This window comes from Musca autumnalis, unplaced genomic scaffold (genome assembly GCF_047663935.1).
Source record: "Musca autumnalis isolate F117 unplaced genomic scaffold, ASM4766393v1 scaffold_2, whole genome shotgun sequence".
Lineage (NCBI taxonomy): Eukaryota > Metazoa > Arthropoda > Insecta > Diptera > Muscidae > Musca > Musca autumnalis.
In genome coordinates, this window is record NW_027411755.1 from 59,298,011 (window position 1) to 59,310,471 (window position 12,461).

The window sequence follows — 12,461 nt, forward strand, 5'->3', positions numbered from 1 at the left end:
GGTATTTTCAAGGCTTTAGCCACATTATCCTAAAGAAATGGGTAAAATTCGGTGTATAGTATACTTTACCGGTGCGAAACTTTCCCCGAGAAATTTCTTTGTGTAGGTCCACAGATTTTAAATTTTTTGAAACTCTAAACCACATTATTAATTTATAATGTGGGGTATATTAAATTTGTCATTCCGTGTGCAACAACACTAAATATTTGTCTGAGAATCTCTAAAGTATAACTATGCATGACCAGCGTACAAATCTAATTCGATTTAACTACTTATGTCTGTCAGGCTGTCTGTTGAAATCGATAGAAGTCACAATATCTAAGATTAATTAATAACATTTTGTGTAATCTTTTGTAGTAGCCTTAAGATGATTAGTAGTGAAAACGAGTCCACATTTTGGCACAGCCCTTATATATTGGCATCATCGGGTGGTATTCTTAAGGTTTTGAGGTACGAGGGCTATTCGAAAAGTTTCTGGCTTAGAGAAAACTTCATGTCGCTAGGTGCCATTTGATATTTCCTTTGGAAAGTTTGACCATGTGTTGCACAGTTTACAATGACTTGAAAAAATCAATTTGCCAAAAAAATGGAATTAACTTGAGAACATTGTCGTTCGATCATTTTCCACATCACGACTAGAGTTCATCGACTTAAGTTAATTCTATGTACGGCGACGAAGCTCCAACCTATAGCAAAGGTCGTGAAGGTTGTGAACTGATAATGCATGATCGTCATGTCACATACCGTGAGATAGAGCCATCTATGGGCATTTCTTTCATACATTCGATACTGCATGAACAATTGTCAGTAAAAAAAGGTTTGTTCTTGTTGGATCCAGCACAGGTTGACAAACGTTCAAACGAATGATCTTGTCGATTGGTGCAAATAATTTTTGAAACAATACTTCGGAAGTCGTATATAGGACAGGCACAGGATGGATCTAAGCGTATGAGCCCGAAACAAAACAGCAACCGACCGTGAGGGTCTTCGAATACGAGCCAAACCCAACGAAAGTTTTCATGAAAGATTGACTTCGAGGCAAATGGTCAACTGTGTCTTCGGCCAACTGATCAAATGGCGACAATTCCCCTTGAGGAACGTAGGACGGTAAGCTCAGCGTCGGCATGGGTGTTTTTTGTTTACAAAATTACAAAAACATGTTGATGTGCATGGATGAGTTGAACCAACCCTCGTTGTTCGTGCGATTGGCCTAGTGTGTAGTGTGTTTGGCTACAAATCAGAAGTTCGTGTGTTCAAAACTAGCAGATATCGAATGAAAAAGAAAAAAAAAAACAAGTAAAAAAGCGTTAAGTTCGGCCGGGCCGAACTTTTCATACCCTCCACCATAAAATATTCTGAACAAAAATGGAATAATTAGTTTTCATTCCTGTCCCCAACTTTAAGTGGGTACGTTAAAATGTCAGATAATATACAAAATGCTTCATTCGGGAGGCCCTTTTTTATGGTGCCTATAACTAACTATGTATGTTGACAATTTTTGTTGGGCGAGAAATTGGGAGGTACCGTTATATAGGGGTTATAATAAAACATGGACCTATGTTGACAGCCTTTAATGTCAAATAACTCCTAATTCGGTTAAAAATTGTAGATTGAATCCTCAAAATACCGAAAATCGGTACATAACGGTGGAACTTCAAATGGCATTAACAGCTAGTTCGGAGGTACATATGTATGAACTTAAATAAACAATTTTTGTTGCAGAATTTTTGTTGGCTTTTAAATTTCAAATTATAGAAAGTTCGTCCAAGAAATAAAGCTAAGGTACGGAAAATCGGGAGGTTTGTTTTGGGGCTATACCAAAACATGGACCTACGTTCGGTTAAACATTTTAAGTAAAATCCTCAAAGTACCGAAAATCGGCAAGTATCGTTATATTGGCGCTATGTTGAAAATTGTTGATGCAGATGTGTGGTAACCAATACAACCTTCAAATGTCAAATTACAGTTAGTTCGGTTAAAAATTGTAGCTAAAATTGCCAATTACTAAAAATTGGGAGGTACCGTTATATGGGAGCCATATCCGAACATGGACCTATGTTGACAATTTTTGATAGAGATGTGTTGTGACCACTAAGAACTTCAAATGTCAAATTACTCCTAGTTCGGTTTAATATTAAAAATCATCAAACTACTCAAAATCGGGAGGTACTTTTATATGGGAGCTTTATCAATACATCGACCTTTCTTGACAATTTTTGGCGGAGAGGTGTGGTGACCACTAAGAATTTCAAATGTCAAATGTTGAAATTACAGATAATTCGGTTAAAACTTGTAGGTAAAATTCTCAAAATACCGAAAATCCGTTATATGGGGATATCGAAATCCGTTATACCGAGGTACTGTTATATGGGGCTATACCAAAACATGGACCTACGTTCATAATTATTTCGAATATAAGTTTTTTGGTCACTAAGAACCCTAAATATCATATTTTAGCTAATTCGGCCTAGAAATGTGAATTTAAACGTCAAAATACCTGAAATCGGACTGTAACGTTATATGGGGGCTATTCCAAAACATTGCCCTATGTCCACTAGTTATATAAGTTTATTGACATTTAAGAACCCTAAATGTCAATTTATAGCTAAATCGGTCTAAAAATGTAACTAAAAACGTCAAAATGCCATAAATCGGGGGTACCGTTATATGGGGGCTATACCAAAACGTGGACCTATGTCCACAACTTTTGTTATATAAGTTTATTTACACTTAAGAACCCTAAATGTCAAATTATAGCTTAATCGACCTGAAAATGTAGCTAAAAACGTCAAAATCCGTTAATCGGGGGACACCGTTATATGGGGGCTATACCAAAACGTGTACCTATGTGCACAAGTTTTGTTATATACGTTTATTGACATTTATGGACCCTACATGTCAAATTATAGCTACATCGGTCTGAAAATGTAGCTAAACACGTCAAAATACCGAAAATCGGGGGTACCGGTATATGGGGGCTATACCAAAACGTGGACCGATATAGCCCACCATCGAACTTGACCTGTCTGCAAACTAAAGACGCATTTTCCAAAATTTCAGACAATTTTGGTGGAGAGGTGTGGTGACCACTAAGAACTTCAAATGTCAAATGTTCAAATTACAGCTAATTCGGTTAAAACTTGTAGGTAAAAATCTCAAAATACCGAAAATCAGGAGGTACCGTTATATGGGGCTATACCTATGTTCATAATTTTTTCGAATATAAGTTTTTTGGTCACTAAGAACCCTAAATATCAAATTATTGGTAATTCGGTCTAGAAATGCGACTTAAATCGGCAAAAAACCTGATATCGGGCGGTAACGTTATATGGGGACTATTCCAAAACATTGATCTACGTCCACTACACACAGAGAAGAGATATTGTTGGAACAATCATATTCTAAGAACAAAATAGTGTATTTTGTAGATTTTTATTTTAAAAATCTGAAAATATATATTGTTGTTTCAACCATATATTTTTTATTAGGAAACATGATGACACAAAATATATTGTTGGGCCAATAATACATATTTTAAGAATTTTAAAATACACTATTTTGTTCTTAGAATATGATTGTTCCAACAATATTTTTTCTCTGCGTGTAGTTTTGTTATATAAGTTTATTGACACTTAAGAACGCTAAATGTCAATTTATAGCTAAATCGGTCTGAAAATGTAGCTAAAAACGTCAAAATACCGTAAATCGGGGGTACCGTTATAAATTGGCTATACCAAAACGTGGACCTATGTCCACAACTTTTGTTATATAAGTTTAGTGACGCTTAAGAGCCCTAAATGTCAAATTATAGCTAAATCGGTCTGAAAATGTAGATAAAAACGTCAAAATACCCTAAATCGGGGGGTACCCTTATATGGGGGCTATACCAAAAAGTGGACCTATGTCCACAACTTTTGTTATATAAGTTTATTGACACTTAAGAACCCTAAATGTCAAATTATAGCTACATTGGTCTGAAAATTTAGCTAAAAACGGCAAAATACCGTAAATCGGGGGGTATTGTTATATGGGGGCTATACCAAAACGTGGACCAATGCCCACAACTTTTGTTATATAAGCTTATTGACACTTAAGAACCCTAAATGTCAAATTATAGCTACATCGGTCTGAAAATGTAGCTAAAAACGTCAAAATACCGTAAATCGGGGGGTACCGTTATATGGGGGCTATACCAAAACGTGGACCGATATAGCCCATCATCGAACTTGACCTGCCTGCAAACAAAAGACGCATTTTCCCAAAATTTGAGCTTTCTATCTCCATTTTTGTGGATGGTCGAGTGATTACCACAGACGGACGGACGGACGGACGTGCACAAATCGACTCAGAATTTTACCCTGATCAAGAATATATATACTTTATAGGTCGCAAATGAGTATTTCAAGGCGTTACAAACGGAAAAACAAACTTAATATACCCTCCATACTATGGTGGAAGGTATAAAAATGTGGAGTGTTGAATTTGAATATAATTTCACCTCAATTTTTTCTAAAAATAGAACTGTGCTTTTAAGCTTCATTTAGACTGCCAGTATGTGGGTAAGTATGTACTTAAAAAATATATTTAAGAAAGTACTTCCTTCCTATGACATCCCCATGTAAAAATAATGACTTTTACGGTATATCTGTAAGTAGTTACTACTGCCAAATTTTGCTGAATAAAGTCATTACTTAGTAATGACTTTTTTGCTGGGTATATACCAAATTTGCTTTCAAACCTATTTTAAATGAAAAATTTTGCCTACAGGAAAATAAAAAGCTAATGTTAAAATTGGCAAATACTTTCTGAAAAAGAAAAGCGCCGTTGAAAAAATATTAAAAAAATGGCGCGATTTTTTACAAAATTATTTTCAGTCTTAAGAAAGTAGAAAAAATTGGTAAAATTTGCAAACGCTTTCTGAAAAAAACTCTGCAGTCGAAAAATGCGATTTTTACAAAAATATTTTTACAATTTAAGAAGATAAAAAGTTTTTGATTTTATTCTCGTTCGAGTTGAGCTGTTATGACCTAAGTGGTACATATTATGTATATTTGAAAAATATAGAAAATCCAAACTGGAACTTTTACAATTGGGTATTTTTAGTAATTTAAACTAACATTACGTAATCATAAGCCATGAGTTCGTAATATTGTATGTGAAAATGCATGGGAGACCTACGGCTATGGTCTAGTAAAAATGTATTTAATAATTTGTTCATCATACATTTTTGTAGGATTCGTTTTTTAGCCACAACAAGGAACTGGTAAAGTTTTTTCATCGATTGGGCCATAAATGTGAGAATTCTCGTGAAAATTCGACTTTGGTCCCCTACAAATGACCATGAAAGCAAAGATCGCGCAGGTGACACCCGTTAACGTTAACCGATCGCCGCAATATTTCACATATAAGGTTTTTGAATGAAATGAAAAAAAATGAGGTTACACCGTCTGTAGCCATAAAGTTTAAAACATGCATAATCAATAATTTCTGGAATTTCCCATACAAAAGTGTAGCGCCTTGAGATTGTGAGATAGTTTCGTGAATATCCAGTAAACATTTTTATCTATTTTTTCCTCAAAACTATTCTACAGATTTCTCTAATTGTACTGAAAACTGATTTCTATAATTTTATAGAAATCTTATTTCTCTAATTTTATAGAAGTCAGTCCAAGTACGCTGCATCAACGTTCAATACGATTAATATTCAGCAAACATTTTATCCAAATTCTATGATATAATAAAATGTTCTCTGGGTATTTCACGCACACATACAACTACTCACGTGTATATACCATTCATACCCGTTCTTGGTTTTCCATATTTACCGGTTACACATTACCTGTTTTTATTGTTGTTTTTATACACATTTTATTTAATAATTTGTTCATTTGTTTACTATGGCTTCCATCGTTATTTTTGCTGTTTTTGCTACTTTTGTAATAATTGTTTGTGCAAATTAACTTATCACCGTTGTGCGTGCCTTACATTACGCTGCCTGGCAATCGCTGTAGAAGTTTCGGCAGCACACATGCTACAGATGCTGCTACATTTGTGACAGTTGTTGCTTTTGTTGTACAACCATCCCACTTGCCAAACTTTACTACACCAACATCTTTGCTGATTAACATACGGCTTGTTAAGGCAGCTATGTTGTTGATGATATTGTTGGTGTTGTTGTCGCTTCTCATTATTACGCTCAATGGCAGTTGTTGCGGTTGTTGCTGCTCCAGCTACTTCTTTTTTATGACTGCCCATGGAAATCACATCCGGTCTATGGTTGTTCTTGTTACGACTGTTGCTGCTGCCGATGATGCTTCGACTATGGCGACAAAGGCTTTGCAAAAATCTCAACGGTTTTGTTAATAAATTTTGATTAAAACTGAATAATAAGCAGCTTAATAATGGTATCAGGACACACATGTGTCCTGAAATATGATTGAGATTTAACATTAAGGATTTTGCCGAAGAATGATAATCTGATAAAAAAAAACCCATGTAAGAGAAGAAAAAAGAAAAAATCGGAAATGGACACCGTATAATTAATAAAAAGCTTTAATTAAATATGATTATATTTGTTTTGTTTTTTTTTTCGCCAAGGACAATACAATGAATGTCCTTAGCCAAGTGCAATAATTTTCTTACTTGTATAATGTGTCAGATATAAGCCATTCTCATCATCGAACTCATCGCTATGATCATATGGGAATACTTCCGGTGAACGACCAGAGGCCAATATACGTGGACGATCTTCTTCAATGTATTTCTCTGTTTCGGCATGGTAAATTCGATGTATGCGTGCAGAGCACTTTAACTGAAAAATAAAGACAAATAAAAATTCAATAATATGTAAATATTAAATTTGAAACTGTTGAGCATTTTGTTGTACCTTTAAACGTCCCTTTATAAAGTGTTGTAGTGTAACAATGAAATTGATTTCTAACACCACCGATTCCATTTGTTCTTCGACATGTTTCTGTATATCATATGTCCTCAAATAGTTGGGTGGTACCTGAAAGATAGAAAAACACATAAATAAATTAATCAATTCGGTAAAGTAAACGAAGTATAAACATAACATTTCTATAGCCACAATAAGAAGTTTAGTAGTAACAAATTAGTCATTTATCGGGACCTTCGACCCTAAGCCCATTGCGGAGCAATAATAGAATGAGGACAAAACATGAGCAATATCACTTTGCCCTTAGGGGAAGTCATACATTAGTGCTACTATAGGTGTCAATTAGTGGCGGGGCAATCCCACGATGGTCTTATCCACCATAGGTCGGTGTAGGTGAGATACAGCGAGTGCTGTAAATGGAAACATTTCTGGAATAACGCAGGCCTGACCTTTCTGAGAGAATTCAGCGAAAATAATTGTTTTGCTTCGCCGTGGTCTTCCGACTATGAAACTCTACCTGCAGAGAAAGAACCACCAGAGTTTTTTTTTGTCAGATTCTCCCCTCCTCCCCAGCATTAGAGCATCCTATGCAGGTTCCGGTAGCAGTATAGTACTAAAACAGCACTGCTCTTAATTCGCATACATATTAGCCGAGGTCTCTACAAGAAAGGTCGTGTCTCAGAATTGTAATGCTTGCATTTGACTCACGAAATCCTTTATACCGCCAGCCATGCAAAGTTATTGGAGAATGTCGAAGCCAACCGCCGGCCTTGTTTAAAATATTGTAACCGTTAATAAAAAATTGTAGACAACTATTAAGTCGTAAGCGAACCCTTGGAAAAGGGATGATAGGACCCGATAGCAAACGCCGAGGTGAATTGTTTTACGTCGTTTGCAATCTTTTCCAGCCGAGAAAAAACCACCAGAGCTTACGATGAATCGTATATGTCTACTGACTTCTGCCAGATGTCGAAACCATCCTCCGGCCCTGTTTGAAACGTTGGGTAACACGAAGGATTCAGAAATAATTACTCCAAACCACGTATAGTAAAGCAAGGAGATGAAGCTCCCATTGAATGTGAAGGTCGATGGGTAAATGATACCGAGCACTACTTACCCCAAAGTCCAGGGGGTCTCATTCGATAGTTTATATAATGTAGAGTGCATACCACAGCTATCTGTGATAAACTTTTCTTTCATAATTAACCTCCGACTAACCAAACTCATACTTTATGTCGTATGTGTCACTTTTAGATGATGTTGTGACGCCTATGCCAATCCATCGTATTTCCTGTATGGCAATAATATCGGCCTCGTACTTAGCAAGTACATCTGGAAGTGCTTAAACTATACCTTCTCTACAAAGAGTTCGAACATTCCAGGCGCAGATTCACAAAAACGTTTGCGTGGGTCGTCACTGTTTTTTGGAAAGGTGGGCAAATAGCCCAACTCCAAGATAAAAAAGTAAGAAAAGTGTTAAGTTCAGCCGGGCCGAACTTTTTATACCCTCCACCACGAACTGTATTGAAGTGAATAGGAAAAAAATAGTTTTATTTCGTTTATGAAAGTACTAAACTCTTCCTTTTATTGCAGGAGTAATACATATATCTCAACCGATAATACTCCCTTCAAAACCGCTCATATGGGGCGAATTTTTTTTCTTTCCAAAACATGGACCAATATTTACAATTTTCAGAATTGAGCGAAATACATACAATTGGTCAGTACCGACTAGACCTAATCCTAAATATTCTGGATTTGGATAGTTAACAACATCGGGAGCCCCGTTCTATGGAGGCTGTATAAAACGTTCACCTGTACCGATAAATTTCTGGAGGAAAGTTTCGTAACTCCAGCAAAGACTAAATACCAAATTTCAGTTATTCCCATTGAATATTGTGGCTAAAACTTTCAAAATACCGAGAATTGGGAGGGATCTTTCTATATAAAAACATGGAACAATCCCGGAAATTTTCAAGTGGGTAGTTTTACACCACCAATGGAGATTAAATATTAAATTTCATCAGTTTCGATGGGATATTGATGACACAACCTTAAAATACCGGAAATCGCGAAGTACGCTTCTATGGGGGTTAATTGAAGAAAAGGGCTTATACTGATAATTCTCTCCTGCAATATTTTATACACCCATGATAATTAATATACTAAATTTCAGTCATATCGGTGGTATATTGAGGCCACAACTTTCAAAATACCGTAAATCGGAAGGTACGGTCCTATGGGGGTATTTTAGGACGTCGACCTATACCGACACATTTCGGCTGGAATGTTTCATACCTCTTTCAAGAACTTAAGACCAAATATCAGCTATTTTTTGTGAAGAACGAGCTATATATATATATATATATAAAATCAGGAGGTACCGTTCTATATGAAGACATGGACCTATACCGACAAATTTCAGGTGGAAGACTAAGTACCATCTTGCAGCCATTTCCGTGTTATAATGAGGCTAAAACCTTCAATATACCAAAAATTGGCATATACCGTTCTATAGGGGATAACCCCTAGGTGCACGTATACCGACAAATTTCTGACTGAAATTTTTTTATCCCAGAAAAAGACTAAATACCAAATTACAGCTACTTCGGTGAAATAATGAGGCTACAAAATTCAAAATACCGATAATCGGGAGGTACCGTTCATTCAAAACGTTGACCTGTACCGACAAATTTTTAAGAGAATTTTTTGTAGCCCGGAAAAAGACTAAAAACCAAATTTCAGCCACTTCGGTGGAATAATGAGGCTAAAACCTGCAAAATACCGAAAATCTAGCGCTGCCGTTCTATGGGAGCTATATGAAGACGTTAACCTATACGAACTAATTTCATGTGGAATGTTTTATACCCACAACGAAGACTATGTACCAAATTGTATCCATTTCGGTGTTATAACGACGCTAAACCCTTCGAAACACCAAAAATTGGGATGTACCGTTCCATGGGGTGTACACCGATAGAGGTAAATTTCTGGGAGAAAGTTTTGCATACCAAAAGAGGACGAAATATTAAATTTCAGGCATTTGGTAGTATAGTATAGCTAAAACCTTCAAAAATACCGAAAATCGGGAGGTACCGTTCTATGGGGGCTATATGAAGGAGTAGACCTATTCCGACAAATTTCATATGGAATGTTTTATACCCCAAATGAAGACTAACCACCAAATTTCAGCCATTTCGGTGGCATATTGAGGCCACAACCTTCAAAATACCGAAAATCGGGATGTACCGTCTTATGGGGGCTATATGAAGGCGTGGACCTATACCTACAAATTTCCGGGGGAACGTTTTATACCCCCAACGAAGACTAAATACCAAATTTCAGCCATTTCGCTGTGATAATGAGGCTAAAACCTTCAAAATACCGAAAATCGGGAGATATCGTTCTATGGGGTCTATATCAAAACCTGGACCTATATAATTATTTTATGGTAGAACTATTTCTTAGCCACTGGAAACACAAAATACAAACTTACAACCGATTCTGTGGTCAAATGGGACTAATACATTCAAAATATCTTAAAGTGACGCGTACTATATATGGGGCGTTATATGGGGGCTATACCAAAACGTGGACCTATATAAACAACATTAGGTAGAAATATTTTTTAGCCTCTGGAGACACAAAATACCAAATTACAACCAATTCGGTGGTCTAATGGGAAAAATATCTTAAAATTTCCTTAAAACGACAACGCGTCACTTTATATGGGGGCTATACGAAAACGTGGACCTACATAGTCCGCTTTCAATACCAAAAGTCCTACATACATATAATAGATCTTACTAAAATTTCATCCACCTACTTCAATCCGTTCGGACGCTAGAGTGATTTCCACAGACGGACAGGCGGACGGACATGGCTATATCGATGTAGATTTGCTCGCTGATCTAGAATATATATAGTTTGTGGGGTCTACAATAATTATTTCTAGTAGTTACAAACGGAATGACAAACTTAATATACCCCCCATCCTATGGTCGAGGGTATAAACAATTTTAATTGCGGGCCACTTTGCCGATGTTGTTAAAATTTTGTTAGCGGGAAGTCTTTATGATCATGACTGCAACAGGGACCTAGATGTCCCAGTATTAATGGTCAAGTTTATTAGATGACAGTACATGAATATGGAATCAAACCAATATTGGTCCATTTTTATAGTGTTTTAACGATGTTATATTTAAATTGCATTTCAAATCAGGTAACTCAATTTTGACACAGTTGCAGTTGACCAATCCGACAAAACTTTGCACACTTTTCAGATTTGGATGACAATACGTGAATATGGGTCCATTTTTTCCTACAGCCTAGCAGTACCACCCGATTTCAAATATTTTGAGGATTTTATCTTCATTTTTGCCCGAATAAGCTGTCATTTGGCATTTGGGATTTTCAATGATACTGACATTTACCCACCACAAATTGTGAACATAGGTCCAGCTTTTGGTATAGCCCACTTTATAGCGGTACCACCCGATTTCAAGTATTATGAGGATTTTATCGTCATTGTTAGGCCGAATTGGCTGGAACTTGACAATGGGACCCCCCATTGGTACAGAAGCTTCCTCACTAAAAATGATGGACATATATATATGTTTTGGTAAAGCCCCCATATAGCGGCACCACCTGATTTCAAGTGTTTTAAGGATTTTATCTTCATTTTTAACCCGAATAGGCTGTAATTTGGCATTTGGGGTTCCCAATGGTACTGAAACTTCCCCACCAAAAATTGTGGACATAGGTCCAGGTTTTGGTATAGCCCCAATATAGCGGTACGGCCCGTTTTCAAGTGTTTTAAGGATTTTGTCTTCATTTTTAGGCTGAATTGGCTGTAACTTGGCATTAGGAGTCCCCAATGGTACAGAAACTTCTCCACCAAAAAATTTTGACATAGGTCCAGGTTTTGGTATAGCCCCCACATAGTGGTACCACCCGATTTCAAGTGTTTTAAGGATTTTATCTTCATTTTTAGCCAGAATGTGCTTTCACTTGGCATTTGGAGTTCCCCACCAAAAATTATGGACATAAATCCAGGTTTTGAAATAGCCTTTATATAACGGTACCACACGATTTCAGGCATTTTAAGGTTTTTGTCTAAATTTTCGGCCTAAATTGACTATAATTTTGTTCTCAGTAGTCAAAAAAATGTATTTACTAAAAAGTTAAAAATAAAAATTAATTTACAATGTTTTATTTAGAAATGCGCTTAAAACTAGCAAATAATTTGTCACATAGCCTCAATAAATATATTCTTTCTCATGATGAAATCTCTCAAATAAAACGCTTGCATTTAAATTATAAATTTGGCAAATTAAACGGCAAGCGTTTAAAATATTAAAATAACAACAATGGGATTAAGCCAGACTATTTTGAAAAAAACAAAATTTGAAAAAACAAAAATGGCAAGCGTTTTATTTGAGAGATTCCATGATGAGAAAGAATATATTTATTGAGGCTAAGCGACAAATTATTTTCTAGTTTTAAGTGCATTTCTAAATAAAACACTGAAACTTATTTTTTTTTAATTATTTTTATACCCTCA

At 36.0% G+C, this 12,461-nt stretch overlaps 1 protein-coding gene across 1 annotated transcript in view; it reads right to left on the reverse strand.

The window, feature by feature from the left end:
- Positions 1–5,828: 5,828 nt before the first annotated feature.
- beat-Ib (beaten path Ib) overlaps positions 5,829–12,461 on the reverse strand; it is a 612,254-nt gene continuing 605,621 nt past the window's right edge. Inside the window, exons 7-9 of the mRNA XM_073965761.1 lie at positions 6,887–7,009; positions 6,643–6,811; positions 5,829–6,476 (exon numbers count right to left, since the gene is read on the reverse strand). Of these exons, the coding sequence (XP_073821862.1) occupies positions 5,965–6,476; positions 6,643–6,811; positions 6,887–7,009 (804 nt within the window). The 3' untranslated portion in view covers positions 5,829–5,964. The remainder of the gene's footprint in view (positions 6,477–6,642; positions 6,812–6,886; positions 7,010–12,461) is intronic.